The 25,371-nt window shown below is 52.9% G+C and overlaps 1 protein-coding gene across 1 annotated transcript in view; it reads right to left on the bottom strand.

Annotated features, from left to right (window-relative positions):
- Positions 1–4,749: 4,749 nt before the first annotated feature.
- Fgf18 (fibroblast growth factor 18) overlaps positions 4,750–25,371 on the bottom strand; it is a 31,875-nt gene continuing 11,253 nt past the window's right edge. Inside the window, exons 3-5 of the mRNA XM_041676324.1 lie at positions 22,996–23,176; positions 12,806–12,912; positions 4,750–5,783 (exon numbers count right to left, since the gene is read on the bottom strand). Of these exons, the coding sequence (XP_041532258.1) occupies positions 5,517–5,783; positions 12,806–12,912; positions 22,996–23,176 (555 nt within the window). The 3' untranslated portion in view covers positions 4,750–5,516. The remainder of the gene's footprint in view (positions 5,784–12,805; positions 12,913–22,995; positions 23,177–25,371) is intronic.

Here is a 25,371-nt window from a genome sequence, read left to right as displayed (position 1 = left end):
ACCCAACGCTACCTGCCACCTTCCCTCCTGGCCAGAGCTGGAAACCCCAGCCAGAAGGCCAGGCAAGTCCTGTCCCAGGACAGCCCACAAAGTTGAGCCTGGCAGCCATCTGGCCCCCAATTCCGCCTAATGTCTGTAACAGACCTGGAGCTAATTGCCTGGTTGGGGCACTGCCTGGACATCTTTCACACCTAATTCACTACTGTTTCTCTGGAAGACCATTCCCTGCCTGCCCAGGAGAGACATGCCCGTTTACAGGGATTTTAAGGCCCTAGAATCCTGGTCTGATCTGGCAAGGTTCCAGCTGGCTGCATGGCCAAGAGGGCATCCTTGGTTTCTAGCTCAAGCCCTAAGTTGCCCCCGTACCAGACCAGCCGCCTACCCCAGGCCTTGGCTCCATCCCCCCCCCCAATCCACCCGCAGCAAAAGTGGAGGATGGGAATAAACCCAGGATGTGAGACATGGAATCGGGGACGGGGGTTCAAATCTTGGCTCTGTTGCTTCCTGACAAGGGTCCTGGAAGCAATACCATTCCCCTCTGGTCTGTTTTCCTATCTACAAAGGAGATGGTATGACACATGCTCAGTATGAGAACAGCTGGGATACCAAGAGCCCTGCTGGAACCCCAGGTCAGAATCAGGCCTGTGTTGCAGCAGAACAGCAGGGAGACTCCATCTAGACAGCACCCCTCGGAAGATGTAGGAAGGAACTTTTTCTCAGACTATCCCAAAGTTGGTGCTTTCTCAGTACCATCCCTGCCACCATCTTGAAACACGATGCCCAGACCCCTTTGGACCCCTGCCCAATGCCCAGGCACACATACATCCCCACTGTGAGCATAGGACAAAGAACCAGTGTCCCCCACCAGCGCCCCAGCAGCCCTTCCCCCATCCCCCACTTCAGATCACAGAAACAGATTAAGGAGGACGCTAGTAGGTCTGGCTGTCCAACGATGTCGTCATCCTGATGGCCTCGCTCACTGCAAGAACTCTCACTGCTTCATTTGCCGTGGCCCCTGAGACTGTTACTGTCAAGCAGACTGGATCATAAGTCACTGGAAGGCCTAGAGAGTCTCTGCTCCTCTCCATGTCTGGGTTGCCTCATCTCTAAAGAGACCGGGAAACAAAGCATCCCTGCTCCTGCCCAACAGTCAAACCCCCTGTTGTCTCCAGAACGAGACTTCCAGTCAGTCCCATGAGATCAAAAACAGTTGGGGCATGAAAGGAATCATCCTAGAAAGGGTGTGATGAGTCAAAAACACTCCGGTTGTAGGTCCTGTCTAGAGAGTAGGAAAAGCAATAGTGAACACAGGGGAGCTGGGCATGGGGTCTGAACCTCTTTGCTCCATCCAGTGGCAAGGGACATAATGAGCACCAAGGCTTACTGCAGCCTTCAGGGCTCCAGGGATTGACTTAACTGGGGTGGCAAGGGATGCAGATGACAAACACACGGACACACTGGAAAAGCTGGTATCAGGGGTCTGGGCTCTTGGATGAAGCTGTGGCAGCCTTGCAGCTCAGAGGGTTTACTATGTACAGGTGAACAAGGAGGCAAGTTTAGCCAATCTCTGTAGAGGTGGTCTTCAAGTCACAAGTGTCCAAGGAGAGAAAGCCACAGTGGGAATTTTGGCACACCCTATCAACATCTGCACGCACACCAAAGGAAGATGTTACCACCCTGCCGAGCCTCACCCAGGAGGAAGGCTTTGTCATTTTGCCATGAGACTGGGGCTTTGATCCTTGACATGACTGGTTTATGTCAACAACACACATCCACTCGAGGACTTCACACCCTCAGTGCTTCCTCTGCTCCCCACAAAAGCTGAAACGGGGACCCGAAGCTGTGAAGACACTGGGACTCTGACAAACTCCATGGGGTCAAGCCATGGCATTAGAGATGGGCAGGGCTGGACTCAAATCCTAGCTTCTCTGTTTCCTGCTGTGTGACTTCAAGCTCTGATCCTCCTCTCTGATCCAGATCTATAAAGTATCATTACCAATGACCACTAAAGAAGCTGCCTGTGATGAGTCCTGGTGCACAACCTGAGTTCTGAACATGTGGACTGACTGGGATTCTTGAGGTTCCCTGCACAGCTGGACTGTGGGAGCCTTTCCCGACCTCCTCCCTAGAGTGAGCGTTTCTAAGAAAACATCATCCACGGCAGGGACGTCTTCTCGCCAGCCCGCTATGCTTATCATTCACATATTTCTCCAAACTCAGGAAATGCACAGAAAGTGCTGTTTAGAGCCAAAAGAAGCTGGCCCACATCTGCTGCATCTTCCACCTCGGGTCCAGTGACCCTGATATGGAAGCAGTACACCCTGGGGGCCAAGCTCAGAGGCCTGAGTCATCTCAGCAATGCTATTTCTGGGCAGACTAAGTCTCTGGGAGCCCAGGTTACTCCGGGACAGCCTCAGGCTGGAATCTGCCATTCTCCTCTGTAAAGCTAAAGGTCCTTGCCTGTCTCACTCTAAACAGAAGCTTTAGGTGGAGTCTGGCTGCCTCCAGATCCCTACTTCTTATTCCACGACAGGACACCTGCCTTCACACACTCCGCTCCCTGCCAGGAACTTCCTAGCCCTTGGTGTGGATATGCAGCTTCTTGTCCTTCAGATCTGATCAGGTCCCTTCCAGAGGCCCCCTCTGCCTGCTCTGAAACCGCAGCCCTACTCGGTCCCCCTCTTGTTTTCCATATGGTTTCCTCACTACCTGACATCATAGCCCACACATACTTGTGTGTCTATGTGTGCTTGTGTATGCGTTATACATGGACGTAAGTGTGTGGGTGCATACCCAGGTGTGTTCATAAGGAGACCAGCGGTGTCAGGTGTCTTCTGTTATTTTCCACATTACTTTGTTGTTGTTGTTTTGGGGTGTTGTGTGTGTGTGTTTTGTTGTTGTTGTTTTGTTTGGTTGGGTGTTTTTGAGACAGGGTTTCTCTGTAGCTTTGGAGTCTGTCCAGGAAGTAGCCCTTGTAGATCAGGCTGGCCTCGAACTCACTGAGATCTGCCTGTCTCTGCTTCCCAAGTGCTGGGATAAAGGCATGCGCCACCACCTCACTTTTGGAGACAGTATCCTTCACTGAATCCGGCTCTCGTGGTTCTACTGTGGGCCCTGGAGTCAGTCTGTCTCTGCTCCCCTCCCCAGTGCTGCATGTCCAGCTTTTATTTGAGTTTCGCTTGAACTCAGACCCTCATGCTGTGCCAGCAAACTCTTTCCCCATGAGCCATTTGCTGATCCCTAGAGACTGCTCAGCTCCTTGCTGTCACCAGCCCCTGGGACAGCAGCAGCCAGTAGGAGTGAACAGGGTGTGTTTTCTGCATGAGTGAATGGATGGATGACTGAATCATGGGTCCAGGCACCCATTCCTTGTGGTTATTTTTCTAAAGAATATGAGTAGAGGGGAGGGGACAGAACAGAAGGTAGAAGGAGCCTGGCAGTGAGGCACTATGGCTTGAATAAGGGTCTCCCAAAAGTCGCGCGTTAAGTTTGGTCCTCGGGGCAGCATTACTGGAAAGCGATGGAGCCTTGTGGGAGGCCCCCAGTGGAGCATCCTTGAAAGGAATAGGAGGATTACAGGCCTCTTCCCTTTTCCCTCTTTTTCTTCCTATGATGTGACCATGAGAGCAGTTGTCACCTGCCACATACCTTCCTCGTGTTGTACATAGCCCCACACATTAGGGTTCTCACCAAGGGTTTAGCTGAGGCCTTGAGCGAGTTGATGGTTTTGTTGAGCCTGGGAGTATCTATCTACCTGTCAAATGTGGAAGGAGGCAGAGGGCATCAGAAGGTGCCTGCCCCGCCTCTGTCTTATTCGGTGATCTTAGCCAAGCAGTTTTATGCTTCTTAGCCTCGGTTCGACATCTACAATTGGAACAATCACAGAACTCCCCACCCCACTGGGCACCAAGAGGGCCTCCCAGAGTTTCAAGGACACAGGCTGTGCCTGCAGGAGGGAAAACCAAGTGGCAGGAGCCGGGGAGGGGGTGAAGATGATACATATGTCATAATGCCCTGTCCAGAGTTCAGGGCAACTTTTCAGAAGCCACCCGAGGCCCTCCCTGACCACAAGACTTCTCTCCCCAAATCCCCGCCCGACATGAGACCCCTTTTGTCAATCTCTACAGGAATTCCAAGGGAGGAGGGTGAGCGGAAGGCTCAGGGTTCCCTTCCAGCAGGAGGGAAAAGGCCTGGCTATACACCTCACTCCAAACCTCAGGAAAAGGGCTCCCAGAGTCACAGCACAGGAGAAAACTCCAGGGATGGAACTGACCTCCAATCCAGCCTGAGCTTGACCAAACACTGTGGAATTAATTCATAAACTCTTCTTTGATGGATTCCCAACACTTAGCAAAAGTGGTTAATCAATGATAAACGGATAAACACATCAATGAAGCCATGAATCTGAATTGTTAAAGGAGAAGTTTCCCAGGGACTGGGTAAATCCCCAGGGCCCAGACTAGAGTGGAGGCTGTGTCAACACCTAGGAGCAAAGGTCTGAGTCGATCCCCCTATCAAGGACACTGAAGAAGTGATTTCTCTGAACCTGAAACAGATTCCCATCTGCCCTGAGGTGGCAGGCTCAGTGCCTAGACTATAGTGCCCCCAGCACACAACCACAGTGGTGAACGAATGCTCACCACCCAGCCCTCAGCACAAAGAGACTGCCCCGCCGGACCTTTGCCCTCAACCACAACAACACGCCTCACCGGTGTTTTTTTTTTTTTAAATAATTTGTGGGTTGTTTTTAATTGTTGAGGCAGTAATACTTGGTTCATGAAACTGCAATATACAGAGAGGTGAAATAAATAGCTTATATATATAATATATATAATATTGCTGGTTTTAAAATATTCCCTTATCATTGGTGTACTAGGTCACGTGAGTCACGGAAGGTCCATAGCAGCATCCTCCAGAACTGCGGGCAAGGCAGGCCACCATGATTGGACGAGGCGTCTGTCGTCGGAAGGTCGAGGCGCGGAGAATTCTCAGGGGCGCCTTCCCTGCGCGGTGTCGTGGGACAGCTTGCAGTGGACAATAAATAAATGACTGCAAACCAGAGAGCGATTCTTGTTGGAGTCTAGGGCCGGGAGAGGGGCAGGGAGGGGGGCTGAGGTGAGAGAGGGGCACTACTTTTCTTTTTTTTTTTTTCTGGTTTGTTTTTTTGTTTTTTTTTTGTTTTTTTGTTTTTTTTGCTTTCAGAACCTTTGGGGAAAGGACTTTGGTTTCTTGCTGTGTCAGTGTTCTCATTCAAGTCCTCCTCTGGGGATGAGTTTTGAGTTGTCACGCCCTAGAGAGAGGCAAGCACCTGTGGGTTGACAGCAGTCCCCTTTCGTGAGTCCTTTGTCATGGGGTTCAGGTCAATGGTAGAATCCTATCGACCCGGCCCCCCCAAGACTTTAGGTTCAGTTTTTGTCTTCTTTTTAAACACAATGTACAAAAATAGAGATTCTTCCTTATTTTTCGTGTAAAAATATTCCTCTGATGTAGTTCTCTAGGGATGAGTGTGGCTGGACCTAGCCAGGGTGAGTAGGGCGGATCCGCCGGGAACGCTTGGTGACGGTGGTATACTTAAAGGGCTTCTGCAGTTCGGCCTGTCCCTTGGGGTAACGCTTCATGAAGTGCACGTCTTGCTGGTTCTCCCGGGTCTTGGGACCCTTGCGAGGCCTCCCCTTCTTGGTGAAGCCCACGTACCAGCCTGAGTACTTGGCTGACATCAGGGCTGTGTAGTTGTTTTCCAGAACCTTCTCAATGAACACACACTCCTTGCTGGTACCATCAGGCTGCAGGAGAGAGAGAGAGAGAAGGAGCGTCAAAGAAAGGAGAGTCAAGGATCCCTGGTAAGTGTGCTACAATAGACATTACACACAACCACAGTGATGGTAGTGAGTACAGGGGTCCATTGCACCTCTAGCCCCCCATATTCAGAGGGGCTTCACTCAGCTCCCAGCCTCACAGAACCAGCAAGTGTAGCCTCAAGGGAAGGGGTTGAACACAGGCGTGAGCACACATGCCTTGGGAACGTGGTAGGTGATCAGATACCAAGAAGGCCTCTGCTTAAAACTAGGCTTCACAAGCGTTCTAGGGATGGGCCTAGGAGAAGACTGGGGAGCTGGGACTAAAGCCCAGCAGGAAGCCTTTGCCTGGAGGAGAAAACAAAGAGAAAAGAAAGTGGAGGCAGCAGGGGAGTGCGTGTCTTTGACCCCACCACTTGGAAGGCAGAGGCGGGCTGGTGGGCGGATCCCTATGAGTTCGGGGCCAGCCTGATCTACAGAGTGAGAGTTCCAAGACAGCCAGGACTGTTTCACAGAGACTGTCTTGAAAAAACAAAGCAAACAAACAAAAAAAGAAAAGAAAAGGAAGGAGTGAAGGACGGAGAGGGAGAGAGAGAAAAAGAAAGAAAAGAAAAAAGGAAGGAAGGAAGGAGGAAGGAAGGAAGGAAGGAAGGAAGGAAAGAGTTGGCTGCTCTAGGGTGGCCGGGGATGGGGCAGGGGCTGGGACAGCGCAGCACAAAGGCCTCATCTCCGCTTCCTTATATGCAAATGTACTTATGTTACAGACCCTCACATCTTCCTAGGTCTTTCGACCAGGGAGCTGAGTCTTCTCCTTCCTTATATATGTAGGCTCCATATCATCCCTACTAGAGCAACAGACCTAGAGCTAACCAATCAAATCGTAGCCCCTTGCTGACACATGACCCTGCCCCACCAATCAGAGTACTGTGTGGGTTCAACCGCCAAGCCCCCACGCCACTCCCCAAAAAAGATGGGTTTAAACTTGAGGTATTTGTAAGGCTGAAATGAGGGCAGCCATTTTACCAACAGAAAATGGAAATCCTGCTGGATAGCGATGCCAGCCCCGAGGAAATATGGCCAAGCGGGAGAATGAAGAAACCACAGAGCCCTGGTCACTACATTCGGGCTCTGGACCCAGCTGCTTCTGCAGGTCACATTACCTCACTAGCATGTGGGCCAACAATGTCTCATTTCCTTTAACTCCGCTGATGTTTTACTCTATCGTTTGTAGGCGAAATGGGTCCTGGCAGATCTGCACAAGATCTGACGTTGAGTCGGCCGGTCAACCCTTCCGTGACACAGTTCACAAACCACACTCGATGTGGGATGCAGCACACTTTACTACTTTGTATGAAGCAAGCTAAAAACCATCCAAAAATAAGACATAGCGTGGCCAGCCTCCACAGGCTGCGTGAGGGGGCCCTGGGGGTCTCTAAATCTGGAGAGACCAGATAGGCGGGGCAACGAGCACTGACTTTGAAGCCAAAAGCCAAATGAACCCTAGCACATCCTGTGACCTCAGGGTGGCCAAGTTCTTCCTCCAAACCTCAGATTCCTTACCAGACAAAAGAGTACAATGACATTCTGGGAGGAAGGACACTGGTAAATGAGTCTGACACACAAGGGGACTCTCCAGGTCGTTCCTGAAGGGCAGGTGGCTCTGCTGGGATCGCTCTAAACAAAAGACCTTGCGGCCCCCATCTGGAGCAGCCACTGCTCCACCGGAGAGAGTGGGAAACGCAAACTTGGACGGGCTAACTTAGCAGCACAAGTTTCCAGCTAACATCTCCAAATTTAGGCCGGGCCCACTCCTCGTTCCGGACGGCCGCTCAGCCAAGTTGGAAGCCCAGCGGTCTGGCTGTGTGTGGAGACTGAGGTGCGGGTTCCAGCCTTTTGTTTGAAGTGGAAAACTGGCCGAAGCTTCCAGGGACATTCACCTTTGAGAGGAGGGCAAGCCTAGTCCCTGCAGACAGAGTGCTGAACTCTGCAGAAACGCTGGGTAGAGAAACTCTGGGAAATGCTGCTTCCAAGCCGGCTTCAGAACAGACAGTGGGGAGGCTCAAGACGCACGTGATGCCCAGGACAGCCTGGGTAAGATAGTAAGACAGTAAAGGGGGACAGACAAACACGTGTAAGGCAGTGAAGCCAGTGATCTCTTGGCTCTAGGTCTCTCATGGAAAGGTCTAGAAGCCCCTCATCCAACTCTCTACATGACCTTCACCAAAGTTACAGAAACCAGAACAACACCATCCTGTTTCTGTACTTTAAAGCCCTGCTCTGTAATTGCCTCCTCTGGGAAGCATCCCCTGATTGCTGCTTCACTCTCCATGCAATGCCTTCCCTTCCCTCAAGAGGCAATGGTCAAACTCAGGTGCAGCCTACCCTTAGCCTCTTAGCCTTTCTTGCAAGTCCATAGTGGAGAATCTACTCATCCATGGCTCCACCACTGGTTCCTAAGAGCCCCTCTGTGCCCTGTGGTGTTGGAACCAGCCCAGAGCCCAGCCTCCCAGTCCTCTGAAGTAAATTTAGACATGTACTAAGCATCTGCACTTAGAATCCTAGTAGTTCACACGCTCCATCTTTGGAAGTCCCTAGGTACCCACCAACGGAGTACTCTGCATCCGCCTGCCTCCTCCTTAGTCCAAGAGCTCCCTGAGACCAGAATTGCTTCTGACTAGGAGCTGAGCACAGGCAAAGATGGGGTTTATAGTCAAACAAAAGAGAGCCTTACCAAGATGGATTGGGGTGAGTGGATATCACATGAAAGGGCCTGAAAGAGAATCTACTTTCGAACCCCTTGTCGCGTCTCTCAGATGTCCTTCCAGAAGGACTCTCAAGGAGAGTCAAGGAGACAGAGCAAGCTGAGGGCTTGAGAGTTCTCCTGGCCTACTTGCTCTCCCTACTCATTCATTCAGTATTGATCGCTGACCACAGGCCAGACATTCCCACATCCATTATGTCATTTCACCCTCTTAAGTCATTGAGACTGACTCTGCCTAGAGAAAGAAAAACAGCTAAAAGAGGCAAAGGGGCTCGCCCAAAGTCATGGCGCTGGAAAATGGCCCCTGGCGTACTTGTCTCATGTCTAGTCTTGGAGAAGTCCATGGGGAAGAAGAGAAGAGGCAGAGTGGGTGATGGCCACCAAACCGCCTCACCTCCATGAAGCCGCATTGGGCACATAGTAAAACATGGGTATGAAGAAAAATGTTGGGGTGCAATAGTCTAGCACAGAGCAGGCATGTATGCTCAGTACATGTCTATGTTCACTATGTTCAGAGGGCTGGGAAGCTGGGCTCTGGACTGGTCAACACCACAGGCACAGAGGGGCTCTTGGGAAGGAGAAGGAACCAATGAGGAGCATAGGTTCCCCACCATGGGCTCAGCCAGAAAGGCCCAGAGGCTGACAGCAGGCTGCACCTGAGTTTGACCATTGCCTCTGTTTCTGACCCCTTCTATGACCATACATCACTTACACTGACATGATAGATAGATAGATAGATAATAATAATAATAATAATAATCAAAGCTTGGGCCCAACCTCAGAACTTCGGACTCTGCTGGCTAAGGCAAAGCAAGCAGGGGCACTAGCTTTTAGAGTAACCTTAGCACCTGGGAGCCTTGGGAGGTTAGTGCAGATCAGCCCTTCTCCTTCTCCTCCAGCCCCACTTCCCGCCCCCTTACTTCCACTGATATTCACAGTCCTATGTGACCTGAATCCTGATGACATCACGCAATCACACCTCACCTAACACTACAGATTTTAGATCTACTGGGGTGGCGGGTGCGGGGGGGGGGGGGGGGCCGGTAAGATCCCTTTCTGCTTTTTCAGTGACTTAGAACCAAAGTGACCTTAATTCCCTGCCCTGAAAGACTCTGAGGTCTTACTCCCAAAAGACAGGTGGGGTGGGGGCAGACGAGGGAGTGTTGATTGGCCATGATAGGATATGCTGGGCAATTCTTTCTGGACTATGCTACCTTCTGGCCCAGTGGGTAGGCTCGGAGAGGTGGTTAGGAGCAGGCTACCAGAGCGTGCAGGCTCCTAGACAAATAGAGGAAATGACTACAGCCAATGCCAGTGCATCTAAAACAGCTGTTTTCAGGGCTCAGCGCATGACCCTGCTCTGGCCAGATGTGCAAGGCTGGTACCCATAAGGCACAGGAAGGGGGAAAGCGTCCTGCTAACCGCACTCCAAGGCAGCAGAGGCCAGAGGTCCCATGGGTGTCAAAGTGATGCCAAGGCCTAGCTTCGGGCTGGGGGTGTAGTTCCGTCCATATAGTGCCCGCCTGGCACGCACAGAACTCGGGGTGCATGCTCAGCTCCACATGAATCAGGGGGAGTTATGCATGCTTCCAATCTGCACTCGGGAGGTAGAGGCAGGGGGATCAGAAGTCCGTGGTCAGCCTTCGTTACACAGGGAATTCCAGAGTTCCAGAACAGCCCACGAGGGAAGAGACCACGTCTCAAAAAAATAAAATAATAAAATAAACCTGTCTTTGAAAGGGGAAGGAAGAAGAGACTAACACTCGGACGCTGCCTGCTTAAATGACTGCATGAGTCCCCCTTACAGATGAGGATCCAAGGATCAGTGGGCCAGAACATAGTGGGTCAGGGCACCAGGCTCCCTGACCTGGTGGGCATCATTCTTGCAGGTGGCTGAGTGATCTCAGAAAGCGAGAGGCAAATTCCTGCTTCTGTGTTGTGCCTGTGCCCCTCCGGCACTGCATGTGCTCCACGCAGACCGGAGGACAAGGTGAACGAGTGGGGGCAGAGACAGCTGTGGGAGGACAGTGAGCTAATGGGGGGGGGGCAGGGAAGAATAGAGAACCAGAAGGCGAGCCAGGAAGAAGAGCCAGGTCCATGAAGCAAGGATAGCGCTGGGAAGGCTCGTGTAGGGAGCCCTAAATCTGCATCCAGGAATGGGTGTGAACAGTTCAGAGAGCCTGGGGCATAGGTTTCCAGGAATATGGAGAAGCTCAGCTGAGCCCTAAGCTGGTCTAGCGGAGGAGGGGAAGTTCGGCTGGGGCCTGAAGTTTCCCAAGCAAGGCAATAAAGGTTGGGGCAGCAATATCTGGAGAGCGCTGAGACTGTGAGGAGGAGGGAGACACACCCAGTCATTAAAGAGGGGACTCTCCCCTCCAGGACGGGGTCTGAGTGAGCAGGGAGTATGCCATAGACAGCCTACCAAAAGCGTGATTCCCACCCCACCCAGCACAGGTCCGGGGGAAGGGGGGGCACCAAACCCCTGGGACCAAAAGGGTGGTGGACGCAGTTTGGCTAGGAGGGCACAGAGGTGGAGTCAAGGAGACCCAGCCGGCTTCACTGTTGTGCCTTGAGCCAGCTGAACCCTCACCAAGGGGGCAGGAAATCGGAACCGGCTCCTGTGGAAGCGGTGACTCAGCGGCCAGCCGGCAGGAGGCAGGCTGCAGGGCTGCAGCCCAAGGGGGCCTGTCATTCTCCTTGACCCCATGATGGCACTACTGGGGGTCAGGATGCCGGGAAGAATGAAGGCAGGCGGGGAGGCAGCACCGGGCTGCGCAGGCACTGGGCACAGAGGGAGCGAAGGGGAAAACCGAGGCTCAAACCCAAAGCAGGTTGGTCTGGGAGGAGGCCCAGGCGGGCAGCAGAACAAAGCGCCTGACGCGGGGCTGGGCCGCCGCCGCCGCCGCAGGAAACTGCCGGCCAAGACGCGACAGGCTGGGCCAGGGGACCCGGCACCCGCCCCTGCCCGACGCCCCAGCCGCTGAGGGACCCCCTCGCCGGCCGGACTGCGACGGCGGAAAGTGAATCACTAATTGAAACCACTCCTCGGCATCCCAACGCTCTTCGGATTACTATTATTTTGCAGTTTGGTTGGTATGGGTGTGTGGCTGGAATCTTTCCCTTTCCAACCCAGCTTTGAATCCCGCCTAGGGCTAGTATGGGACTTGGGACAAGTGCCCAGGGATGTAGACAGCCCTCAGCTTTCCCATCTGTGAAATGGGAATGGCAGTGGTGCCAACCTGCCAAAATTATCTGCAAGTATTTTTTGCCCAATGCCTGGGAGACAGCAGGTGTTCAATCTAAAGGAAGTTGTCATTATCTGTGGGTCAACCTTGGTCCTCGACCCAGGGATAAGGGGACAGAGGGAAGAAGAACTAAAGGCTCAAGAAATCAAATATTACTTCAACAAGACTGATCATTCTCCCCTTACGCTGACAAGGTATCACGGAACCAATTTCCCCCAGGACCTTGTTCCTAAGCAGAGGCCCACCTTCCATGACACCATTCCAGACAGACTTCACCCTCAGTTCAGCTTAGAAGCAGGGAAGGACCCTGAAGAGAGCAGAGAACAGACAGGTGACTTCACTAAAGAGCTACCATGGGTGCCATCTTCCTCTTGAGCCTCTGGAAGAAACAAGCCCAGGACCCTCGCAAAGAAGTGCGTGAACGGAAAGCGGAAAGATGAAGGGTAGCCTTCCAGAAGCATCCAAATCCAGCAAGTGGGTGCACACGTCCCACACGTATGTGCGCTAATTCAACACTTGCGGTTCTCTGGCCTGTTCCAAAGTAATAAAGTCTTCCTGAACTGAAAGAACAGAGAGCCCCAGCTCTGAGGAGTGACTGCTTCCAGAGACTTCTGCTGCTGCCAACCCCTGAGGATTGTTGAGATGACCCCTGCAGGCACAGCCCATGGGCTGCAGGTTCTCCACTCCCAGACACCAGGAGCACAAGAGCTGGCTGCCCCAAGGGTTCCTCCCTATAGAACAAACCAGAACTCCGCATCCTTTTCCAGCAGAGTCTAGGGCTTGTGGCACCAAGAGGCAGCCATAAATATCCCAACCTGACTGCTGCAGGCACCAAAACAAAACCCATGGCCACGGGAAGAGATACCGTCGGGTGCTGATCTCTCTCATCCGTATATACCCCAGACCTGCATTCCAGGTAGGGCTAACAGGACCACCGCTGTGCTTTGCCCCGTCTCCAGAGCTGGCTGAATGGAGCCCCAAGCACCCAGGGTTTCATCACTCACCTTCCCCACGAGCTTGCCTTTTCGGTTCATGCACAGGTAGAACTCAGTCTCCTTGCCCTTGATCCGGACTTGACTCCCGAAGGTGTCTGTCTCCACTAGGAGCTGGGCTTCGAAAGGCAGAAGGAGAATAAGACAAACTTTTGAACCAGAGGAAATGGTATAATCTAAAGACCAAGCAACACGCTCCTTGACCTTCCCCCTGGTCCCTCACTTTCCCAAAGTCAAACATAGAGGATTCTGGTTGGTACCATGAGAACACCCTGACTCTGGGATTGGGGGGGGGAACCTCTGCTGCCACTTCCCCTATGATCCAGTCTGAGAGAACTTTGTCTGTGACCTGTCCCCCTCCCACACCTACGAGCCCCTCAATTCCACTCTCCAAAGTGGGACCAACAGTCACACAGAATACCCAGAGAAGTAACCAAGGGAACACACACACACACACACACACACACACACACACACACGGGGGGGGGGGGGGGAGCCTTTGGGACCTCATGCTGTTTCCTTCAAAAGTTAGGTCAGATGTCCTTTCCCCCAGGGCAAACATCTGGCTCCCTACTAATGCAGTTTTGGTACCTTTGACCTGGCCACTTGACACAGGAAGACACGGAGGTGAAGGTGCCACACCCCTGGGAAAGAGTCTATGTTCAGAATCTCCCTTCCACTGACTGAGGCCATCAAAACTGCTGGGTAACTACTTTCAAGAGCATAGAAGTCTGGTCAGGACCCAATTCTCCCACCCCCAGGACCAGAGCCCACCCATGCCTCAGCATCAGGATGGAGGGGTCCACACTGCTCCCCTAAACCCCTGGCAGACAAAGGCACCAGTGATGTTCCTTTAGCCAGTCCACATTTCCCCCTGTAGGATTCAGTGTGACTTGGGGTGAGCTCTCACTCATCCCTGGTCTTGAACCCCCATGACCTAATCTCCTTCACCACTCCCCTCCCCCACGGCTGTTTTCTTTGGCTGTGACCCTTCCCTTCCAGCACCTGCCCCTCCCTCAGCTACAAAGGTTTCATTTCAGTGACAAGGGACTCGCTTCTCCATAATCATAGCCCCAAATTCCTGAGTACGGTATCTATGGAGCCACAAGGAGTGTACCTCGGTGCCCCTAAAATACACTAGGTATGATTTTAATAAAAAACATTTACAAATATAGGCCCTAGTGCCCTGCTGTGAAAATTGAAACCACCTGGAACGTAGGGTTTCTATAATTAATCTAGCCCTCCTTTGACACCACTTCTAATTAAAATATGATTCCCACCTTAAAAAAAGAATTTACATAAAATTTAAAGACCTAACAAGAATTTTGTAATTCTGGGAGCAAGGTGGAGCACATTCTTCTTTCCGCCTTCCCCCACCCCCAGTAAACACTGAGTTAGGAATATGAACAAGGCCTTGATGTACCCTGCTTGCCCTCATTCCTCTTCTCCACTCACTGGAGTCCCAGAGAGAAAGTCACAGTAGCTCCCCAGCCTTCTCCCGTCTCCTAGCAAATCTCATTCCTCCCAAAGTGAAAAAGTTCTAGAAGCTTCGATGGAGGCTGCATGTATATGGAGAAGGCAAGGGTCTGATATGCCTAAATATGGACTTGATACACACACACACACACACACACACACACACACACACACACACACGGCTCTGCTTGACTTACGTGTGGCCCTGGGCCACAGGGTCTTCGCCAGTGAACTGGGGAGAACTGTACTGACCCCTCAACAGGGCCCGGGAGGCCTGTAGCATGTAGCCCTGTTCTAGAGGCCCAGAGGGGAAGCTCACTAACCTAAAAGCTGCAAAGTTGAACTTTTCCAGGAAGAAAAGGGCACCCAGAGGCCAAGCTCACGTTTCCTGAATGTGGAAGGGAGCCTGCTTCCTGAGGCCCTGCCCCTGCTCTGAACCTGCTCAGTCTTCCCCCAGCACAGACAGGCATCCCACACGAGACAGGGCATCCGAAAACACCCGCGGGTCTGTTGCCATCCGCACTGAATCCTAAGCAGATAGATCACGACACCCCTGTCTGAGCCTCAGTTTCCTCCCTGGTGCAAGGCAGTGCAGTTCAGCCCCATTTTAGTTCTTTCTGGAACCCTGGAGTCAAATCCAGGAGAAGAGCAGACTCTGCTGGGAGTAGGGAGATTGTCATTAATGGAAGAAGAATGGGGACAGGGCCCAGGACACTGTTCAACCCCCCCATATGTCCTCTATGGACAAGGTCTGCTTCCGTAGGATACAGTTAAAGCTTCCACACATCCACATGAAGTAAGCCCGTCCCCGTCCTCATTGCTCAGGGTAAGTGAGGTGCCTAGCGACATCCCAGCAGGAGGACTAACTGCAGGGTTGGCTGGCTCCCAAAGCCACTCCTAATATTGCCCCACCTCTCAGGAACAAGGACCCTGGCCATCCCCCACCCTATCCCTCCGCATCCTGGGGGTGGGTACAGACATCCAAAGGGTCTGGGGCAGAGAGGTTAGGGCTGCAGTTCAACTCCGCCCTCCAGAGGCCAGACCACCCCCATTCAGCCCAGGCAGGGTCTGAGCTACCCACCCTGACCACAGCATGCAGTAGAGTGACCTAGACTCCACTCAGAGAATGACATAATGAGGCGGAAGTCAGGCCAGAATTATGTAAAGTCTTTGGGGAGTAATAGACCAGCAGCGGCAGCAGCAGCAGCGGCAGCAGCAGCGGCAGCGGCAGGAGAAGGAGAGAAAGAGGAACAGACACTCCACCCAAGCTAGATCTGCTCCAGAGCCTCCCTGGTCCTCCTCATCCTCCACCCGCTTCTGAGAGCCAAGCTCCAAAGATGCAGCTCTGAGGAGCAGGCCCCTCACCCTGGCTCAGTTCCATGGACAGGGCCTGCAGCTGGCGTGGGGTAATGACATTGTCTTGCCACTCCTCCCCCGCCAGCCTGTACAGCTCCACAGCCACCTTCCTTGGCCACTCTTGCCCTCACTGGTCTTCCCTCCACACGTCAGCTGAAAACATCCTTCAAAAAGATCGATGAGGCTGAGAAGGTGCTTCTGTCGGTAAAGGACCTGCCACGTAGCGTGAGGACCTGAATTTGGATTCCGGGCAACCCACGTAAAAGCTAGGCATGGTGGTGAACATCTACAAACCCTCCTGTTGGGGAAGCAGAACTGGGGAGGCTCAGAAAGCTCACAGGCCAGACAGTCCAGCCGATCAGTGACCTCCAGGCTCAGTTAAGAAACTGTTTCTCAAAATTAAAGATAGAGAGCAATTGAAGGAAGACACAAAGTTGATTCCTGTCTACACACACACACACACACACACACACACACACACACACAACAATTATATCTCTTCCCTGTTGAAAAACCTCCCAGGATCCTCAAACAACTTAGAGAAAACCCAAGCTCGCCAGTAGGACCCACATCATCTGGTCCCTGCTGTCCCTCCTTCCAGCCCTCCCAAGCACATTGGCTCCCTTGCTATCTCTCGGACACACCTGGCTCCCGCTGCCGGCCCTTTGTGCTTGCTACCCTTCTACCTGGAGGCTGCTTTGCCCAAGCCTTCCCACAGTTGAGTATTATCCCCCAGACGGCCAAACATCATCTCCTCAGAGATGCTAAGGTTTGACTAAGAATGACCCCCACAGGTGCCTACATTTGAAAGATCAGTCTCCGGGGAGTGGTGTTCTCTGAAAGGATTAGAAGGATACAGAGGTGTGACCTTGTGAGAGTGTGTGTGGCCTGGTTGGAGGTGTGTCACTGTGGGTGGGCTTTTAGGTTTCAAAAGCCCATGCCAGGCCCAGACTCTCAGAGGCTCTCTGTCTCTGTCTCCTTCCCATCCTTCAGATCAGATGTATCTCTCAACTACTTCTCCAACACCATACCTGCCCTGCCTACTGCCATGCTGACCACGAACTAAACCTCTGATCCGAAACTGCAAGCGAGCCCCCAGTTAAATGCTTTATTTATAAGAGTTGCCACGGCCATGATATGTGTCTCTTCACCAGGTAGGACATCTGCCTTCCCTGACGGTACTGTTTGATGTTGGCACCACCCTCCCCAGCCCAGCCCATGCCGATCCCCATGCCACACTGCAGCGCTCTATTTATTTTTTATTTTTTCTGTGCATTGTTTTTGCATCTATGTGATGGTGTCAGAACCCCTGGAACTGGAGCAACAGTTGTGAGCAGCCTTTATGGGTGCTGGGGACTGAACCCGGGTCCTCTGGAAGAGCAGCCCATGCTCTTAACAGCTGAGCCATCTCTGCAGTCCACTATTCCAGCCTCTAAAACTGCCTGTTGATATTGTTTCAATCTTAAATGTCCCCCCAAGGCCCATGTGTGTAAGGTTTAGTTGCCTGCTCTGGCATTACTAGGCCCTTTCAGATGTGAGGTCCAGGGGAGGATGTTAGGTAACACGCCCCTTCTTGCCTCTCTCTTTCTGCTGTCTCTCCGTCTACTTCCCAGTCATCAGGAGACAAGCTTCCTCTCCTACACATTCAAGCCCCAACATTCTGACTTGCCACAGGCCCAGAAACAAGGGGCTAACCAATCATGGACTGAGCCTCCAAACCTTACTTCTTCTTAACTTGACCACCTCAGATATTTTGTTACAATAATAGCAAGTTGCCAGGCCATGGTGGCCCATACCTTTAATCCCACACCAGGGAGGCAGAGGCAGGAGGATCTCTGTGACAAACCCTGTCTCAAAAGAAAATTTAAAAAACCAAAAACCAAATAATAATAATAATAGCAAGTTAACACAATTTGCCACCGTTTTCACTGTGTGTCCTTCCTCACCAGCAGGTAAGCCCCATGCAGGTAAGGACAGCTCTCCTTAATCGCAAGGCTTTTTTTGTAGCACCCCAGCCCATGCCTGGCTCCCAGTAAGTGGCCGCTAATTAAATGACAGCAAGTGCACGGACAGCCTTGTGATGTCGGCAGTGACTAACATGATTCAAGAGCTAAGGGAAGACGCAGGGTGGCGAAGCGACACGTTACAGAATGCAGAGCTGGTGATGACAAGTCTAATTAGCCTCTGATTCAATGTCCTTCATCACTCCAGTCTCTGGGACTCCTTACACTGTCCAGGCCTTGTTAGAACTCTAGACTCTGACCCACACAGCCCCAGCCACAGTGACAAAGAAAAATCCCTGCAACAAAAGAAGTACATGGGTCGGGAATAGGAGACCCTGAGGCCACCTCTTTCTTGGCCCCTTTAGGAAAAGACAGTCACTCACACTCTGTCAGGCTCCTGATGTTCCGGGCCAGAGTCACTACCTCATTCAACCCTTGCAGACATCCATCCTCTGAGTCAGCACAGCTGCCACTGTCCCCATCTCACAGGTGGAGAAACTGGGTTCCAACAGCATGCATGCATGATCAAACCCCGGGCAGGCTGGCCCCAAAGTCTCGGTCTTAACCTGCCCACTCCACCTTGCCCCACTTGGACTTTTGCCCAGGTGAGTAAGCCCTGGCTGGGGCAGCTGGGTTCCTCACTCTGGCCTTGCTTTCCTAGGACAGAATACAGGGGGGATTCATCCTCTTCCTAGCTTCACTTCCAGATAACCTTGAAATGGGAAGAGTCCCCAGGTCACCCTGAAGAGGACACCTGGAGTCAACATGGGGGATGGGAAAGCCCATGGGAGCATGGAGGGCTAGACTCAGGTCACAGACAGAAAAGAAGGAGGGCTCCCCAAACCCTCCAAGAAGGTGGGGCGAAGGGTCATGGAAACTCCTTCCTTAAAGCTTTACATTGTCTTTTTCCCAACTCCGCTTCTCTGATATGCCTGGAGACAAATAAACATGACACCAGACTGGAAGGCTGAGGCAGGAAGATCATAAGTTCAAGACCCGCCTGAACTCAAAAAAGAGAGACTGATGACAACAGCCACTACCTGTAATGTGTATCCCATGTGTGAGTTGGGGGTCCGAGCATGGAATGTCTTATTGGCTCACAGCCCTGTGAGGCAGGGGCCATGATGGCAGTTTACACATGGGGAGTCTGAGGCCCTGCAGCCGGCAGAGCGGCTGAGTCGCTTGCCCAGAGACACACTGTAAGGTAGAAACATGAAGACGATTGCAGCTCCAGAGTTCACTGCGACAGGCAGGGATCGGACCTGAGCTGCAGTGTGCATGGACAGAGCCTGGGCGCACAGAAAGGCCCCGGGGAATAGACAGACTGAAGCATAGGTCCCAAGCTGGCCTTCCCAAAAGCAACTCGGGGCCTCCGCTTTCAGACTGTGGGTTTGAAGGACGGGAAATGGTGAGGGAATACAGAGGCAATGGAGTCAGAGAGAGCTGGGAACCTGCTTCAGTGAGAGGCAATTCAGAGAACAAAGCCAGGACGGGTTAGAGCTCCCTGTACCCAGGGAAAGCCCCAGGACCTGTTGCTCCCAACCGTCTCCCGCTGTGGGCACACGCATACACACACACACACACACACACACACACGCACGCACGCACGCACGCATGCACGCACGCACGCACGTGCACACACACTGGGGAGAGGCTGGGCAGACCCATGTGCATAAGGGACTGGCTGACACATTCCCACATCACAGTGCTATTGGCCTCCCCAGACAATATCCTCCCATGAAGAAAGGTTGTTGCCACCAAAAGCACCAAGAGGTCAGCACCGCTCTCCCTTTCCCCTGAAGGTGAGTGGGGGGCGGGGGAGGTGGGGCTGTAGTCTAGAGTCCTTACCCTGTTATTGTTATACACACATGCTCAGGTGCCCAGAGTTCCCTTTCTCTGCAAGTCCCTGAGGAGGTTTGCAGGCCACACACACTCACCAGAAAGGAAGAGGGGAAGAAAAGAAAATCAATTGGATTGATTGGAAACTATATTGGATCCTGCTGTAGTGCTAACACAGCCCTTCACACATGGGATCCACAAGGCGTGGGTGGCTGCTGCTCCCTGGGGACAAGGCCAGGGGGTGGGAGGCTTAAGCTGAGAGGCAAAGATCCCATGCTAGATGAGAGAGTTTCTAGAGGAAGTCATGTCTGTTCATATTTGTATTCTCAAGGCAAAAACAGATGGGAGGGAGGGAGAAGGGTCTGCCTGGGCACCGGGCTAGGTTCCTCCTGAGCTTGGAAGGAGGTTTTTGCCCCGATGTCCCGGGTTGACTACCTTGTCCCCGGTCTTAGATGTACGCTGCATGTGTCCCTGCATTCAGGCAATGCTGATCACCTCTCTGTGGCTGGCTCTGAGGCCTGGGGATGAGACAGTGCACAGTCCCAGAAGCCTGGCATCTCCCGAGAGAGAGTGGGGAAGCAGAGAACAGGATGCCAGACCATGAGAGAAAAGCACAGCAGCGGAAGGGCAGGGGTGAGACCCTGATAAGAGGACAGGGAAGTGAGGGGCAGGTCTCAGGGATGCGTTGATAGAGAGCATCTTAGATGTTTAGACGAAATGTGCTTGGCCTGACCAAGGCACCATGCCTGCTGCAGCGCAGGACACAAGAGAGGTAATACAGCCTGAGACTGGGGGGATGGGAGTGTCTCATGAGCAGAACCATCCCAGGACCCTGGTTGACCCAAGCACTTAAATTCTAAGTGGCATGAGTCTTTAAGCGATAGAGTGGCACTTTGAACTGGTGGACCGAAAATGGACCGTGGGGTCAGACTCAGAGACTAGGGGACAAGAAAAACAGGAGCCTGCAGCCTCAGCCACGGCTGGTCCAAAAGAACCTTGTTCTTGACTCAAACCACCTTCCAGAAAGTACTAGAATGGAGAAGCAGCAAGATCTGAGGGTCCACAGACCTCTGTACCCAGCACAGAGGCCAGGCCTTGGACGACAGACCCGAAGCTGAGGATCCTAGGTGTCCACTTGACATCTGCTGTGAACTTCCGGTCCAGCAGACGACACAAGGCCGGGAAGCCAAGTGGATATCACAAGACTCTGGTGGTCCAGACCCAGCCCTGAGAAGACAGAGCAGGTTCTGAAGTGCCCTGCACCCTGCTGCCCCTCCCCCAGCAAGGCAGCTCTCTGATGCAGAGAGACAGCCCATCCTCCTGCCCTGCGTGGTCACATAAATCACCCTCCCAATAATATTTGTATTGATCATCTAGATTGGAAGCCTCCGTGGGCTCCATTGTCTCACTTCCTCTCCCAGGGCTCACAGATGGGGTCTCCCAGCCTCATCTGCGTTTCTAATGGGACATTCAAATGGATCAGCGACAGCCCGCAAGGCCCCACGTTACCCTGAGTGTTGGGGGGGGGGGCTGGACAATCATGCAAACATGTTCCTTGAGAGAGAGGATGAAGCCCGAGAAGAGTGGCAAGCCAGGCAAGTTCTAGAATCAAAGTGGGCTTCTGTCAGAACCACCTGGGTGCTGAGTGGAGGCAGACTCAGAGCACACCCCCGACCCACGGTCACTGAGGACATTTTGACTAGATCCCTCCCTCAGAGCATTGTGCATGTTAACGACACTGTACAAATGAGAAATGGGGACAGAGAAGGCAAAGTGCTTGGTGGAGGTCACAGAGTGGCCCAATTGAACTGGCTAGCGGGCCAGCCTCTGCAGAGAGTGTGGGCCACTTTGGGCTCCTCTCCCTCCCCAGTCCCTGCCTCCCTTCCCAGGGTGTGGACAGATGGCTCAACCAGGGTCTGACCCCCCTCCCCTTGTATTCTCCAGCCTGGAGGGGCCAGAGTGAACTCCGGGGACACCCCAGGAGGGCACCTCCTCCTGCTTGGCCAGCCAGCTGCCCCTTCCCTGGCAGCACTGGGCAGAGGATCCCAGGGAAAACTACCACCTGGGTCTGCCCTGCACGGCCTAGCATCTGGGGGTGTCCCCCCCCCGGGAACCAGAAGGCCTGAAACCTGCAAGAAGGGAAGCTGTGGTCAGAGCAAGGAAGGACAGTGAGGAACAGGGATGGAGCAAAACAAAGAGGGGAAGGGGCATGAAACAGGAAGAGGAGAAAAGGAGAGGAGCCATGAAGAATGACTGTGCTGGAAGCAGAGGAGGCAGCTGGCCTGGAGGTGCTGGGGCCCGGGACCAGCCCCCAGTATGGTGCAGCTGCCTCACTCAGGGCCGTACCATGAGGTCAGTACTGCCCTCGGGCTGTGGGAAAATAAATGGTGTCCCAGATAAAAGGTCCAAGAAATTATTCGTCTTGTTGTCATGTCCTGATGGCAATGGACAGGGGCCTATAGGGCACCATCCCAGAAAGGCGAAGCTGGCAGGCTCGGCACACGTGCAGGACCCCACCCCCAGCCACTACCTCTAGGACCTGGGCCCAAGGAGACAGAAGGCTGGGGACTTGCATCCCAGAGATGGGTAAGGACCAGGAAGCCTCCTGGCAGTCCCAGGTCTTTCTGTCTAGCAATTTTAAAGAAGTTGGTTTTGGGTTTTGTTTTGTTTCTTTTCTCCCTGGGACAGGGTTTCTCTGTGTAGCCCTGGCTGTCATAAAACTCACTCTGTAGACCAGGCTGGCCTCAAACTCAGAGATTCGCCTGCCTCTGCCTTCCAAGTGTTGGGATTAAAGGCATGCACTACTACCGCCAAACCCTGTCTAGCAACTTCAAATAAAATATCTGCATGTTTAATATTTGCCCAGCATCTGTCTTGGCTGAATCCTCTTCAGAGTGCTAAGGAGGTGAAGTTATGTCTGCCCCATTTCATGTGCTGGGGTCTAGGGAAGAGAAAAAAGTTCCAGTGTTCCTCTTCTGACTTCTGCAGCAGAGGAAGGCTGCAAGTGCTCCTCAGCAGCCCCTCCCCCAGGAGAACTGAGCTGTTCAGGGACCAAGAGAAGGTCACAGGGCCCATGACCCACGTTGTTGTGAGTACCCATGTCTTATGGGTGTACAAGGTCAAGCTGAATACACACATGCACATTTGCATACACACAGACACACACTCCAGAAACACTCATGAAGATGACTTCCCCACTAGAGCATCCAGAGAGCAGAACCAGAGTCTTCCACCCTTCCCAGAAGCCGAACCTGGGCAGGAGGGAGTGGTGGTGCAGGGAACCGACACTGACATTTGAGCATTCTCACCCAAGCCACCGTGGAAGGGGTGCTTTTTATTCATTTATTCAATGAGCTTCTTAAGGGCTCACTAATCCCCCCCCCATTTTATAGACTGAGAAACTGAGACCCAGGAGAGCTAACACTAGGTCCCAGGCCATGCATCCAGGACAATACAGAGCCGGGATTTGAATGGGAACTCTCCAAGGCTGGCGAGAGCGTGCCTTGGAGAGTAGGGTCTGACACATACCATACTTGTCCCCGTCCTCGCCACGGGCACTGATCCTACGGCCCAAGACTTGAATGTGCTTCCCACTGGTCCTGCTGTAGAGCTGGTACAAGCGCAGCTGCTTCCGGCTCACATCATCGCGAGCCCGCGTCTGGTTCTCCACATGGATGCGGAAGTCCACGTTCTCCTCGGCCGCCAACACCTACGCAAGGGGAGGAGCCAATGGTGAGTCTCTCGGCTACACCCTCCTTTGGCCAGGCCCCATTTCACAGACAAGGCAACGGAGGCTGCTGGGAAATAATAAAGCTGAGAATCGGGCCTGGGTATCTAGATCTACCCACCTGCCGGCACTTGGCGTTCTCTGTGACCTTGGCATGCAGGTTGCTCTGCTCCGATCCCTTTTAGTACACAGCCCCCTCTCCCAATGGTATCTGGAACTCTAAGGAGCGCCTGAGCAACTATGAAGAGAACCAGTGTCCACAGGGCTTCAGTGAGAAGATGGAGGGACACATGGCAGGGAAAAGTCAGCATGAGCAATCACAAGTACTGGCCACTGCGCCAGAAACCAGCATTGTCACGTCCCCTGGATCTCCACGGGAACCCTCACACTCACTCCACGGTACTGGCCCATGTCCCAGGCCCCGTACTGTCACCAATTTAAATCCCCCATGCTAATGCTGTGGCCCTTTTGCCACTTAGTTCTCATCAAGCCACACCCTCCAGAAAGCCTTCTTAGGTTGCTCCCGCAATCTCTGCTCCCATCCATCTTCAAGAATACAGCCCCTCCCCTAAACAGTATGCACCGCTCTCCTCCTCAGTCCAGTCCAATTGTGCCCTGCTGATAACCCATCCTCTACCAAACACAGCCCTGCCATAGAATCCTCCCTGTCCACACTCCTCAGGGTTCCTCACCCTCAGAGGTCCTCCCTGAGGCTTCCAGGCCAACAAGCAGGCGCCCCCCCCCCCCCATGCTTTCCCTCCTCTTCTTCTCTTAGCCTCTTTTATTTCTTCCGGGCCAGTCCTACCACCTTAGCTTGAAAGTCTCTGAAACCCTCCTAATACTTAGCACACACCGACTCAGGTCCTTTGCACCTGCTCTCCGGCTCTCTCAGTTCTCTATACTCATTTCTCTCAGGTCTCTGCCCAGATGTCACCTCAAACAGACCTCCTCGGGTTGCCCTCCCCTGCCATTCTCCATGCCTCCCTGCGACGAGATCCCTCCTGGCACCTGCAACTCAACAGAACATTTACCTACTCGGCTTCCATCTGTCTGCCCTGACGACACCATGAAAGCCAGAGTTCTCGCTCTCTCTCCTGGGCCACTGTCCCAAGAGCCCCAGCACAGACACACAAGCATTTGTTCCAACAAATGCGTGAATGAATGAATGAATGAATGAACAGATGAAGTCCTCCCATGCCATTAAGAATTAAGTTACATTCACCTGTACCTGCTAGTTAGCTAGGCGGCCCATCCCATCTTAGAAGTCAGGACAAGGCTAGAATGATGACAGTTTGTCCTGCAAGATGTGCTGGGGTAATGGTTAGAATTAGGGGTTTGTTCTGTGACCCCCACCAAGTCTGGCACAATGCTAGCACACAAGACCCCTGTCTCAGAAAAGCATTGCTCACCTAACCGTTGCCAGAGCTCTCTGGACCCTGGCAGCCCAAGCCATCGCCTTAACTATGAGATCTCTGTGACTCAGTTTCCTCACAATGAACATGATGAAGACAGTACCCACCTCGGGGTTGCTATGAAGACTAAATACAAAAAGCAACATGGCAGTTACTTTCACATCTGAGCAAGCGCCAGAACTTTTGATAAGACTCCGAGTGAAGCTCTGCTAAGCGGAAATCGAAGTTCACAAATGCCCATTCTGCAACTACTATGCGCCTCCCATGAGGCCCACCCACAGTACCAGGGTCTGCCTCTCCTCCCACCCTGACAGCCATGGAGGCCCACACATGGAGGGTATGCTTCAGGAAGACCCTACACTTGGGGCCATTGACCTTTCTGAAATGATTCCTGGAGTTATCTTAGCCCTATCCCCTCCCCCAAAAGTAGGCACAGGATCCCTGTCCTCCACCGCTCCTCCTCTCACAGGAGACCCTATCGACTGGAGGTCAAGCCGGTCTCCTCATCACCGATTCCCAAGGGGCGCTTTCCTACCCCAGAAACTGTCCTTCTATTAATGACTTTTTTCCTGGCCCGCTGGACAGAAGCAACAGAGTGACCCAGGGTCAGCAAGGTCTATTGGGTGGCCCTGCCCCAGGATGTGGGGACACAATCCATCTTGCCTAGCTTCCACCACTTAAGCCATAGTCTGACCAGGTCGATCCCTAGGGAAGTAGCGGGTGGCCTCTGCAGAAAACTGGGCTCTTCTTCTGGAAAGGCTGGAT

Source organism: Microtus oregoni, unplaced genomic scaffold, assembly GCF_018167655.1.
Source record: "Microtus oregoni isolate MIOR12 unplaced genomic scaffold, Mior012 000027F_ref0000203, whole genome shotgun sequence".
NCBI lineage: Eukaryota > Metazoa > Chordata > Mammalia > Rodentia > Cricetidae > Microtus > Microtus oregoni.
This window is presented reverse-complemented; position numbering and strand designations above follow the sequence as displayed.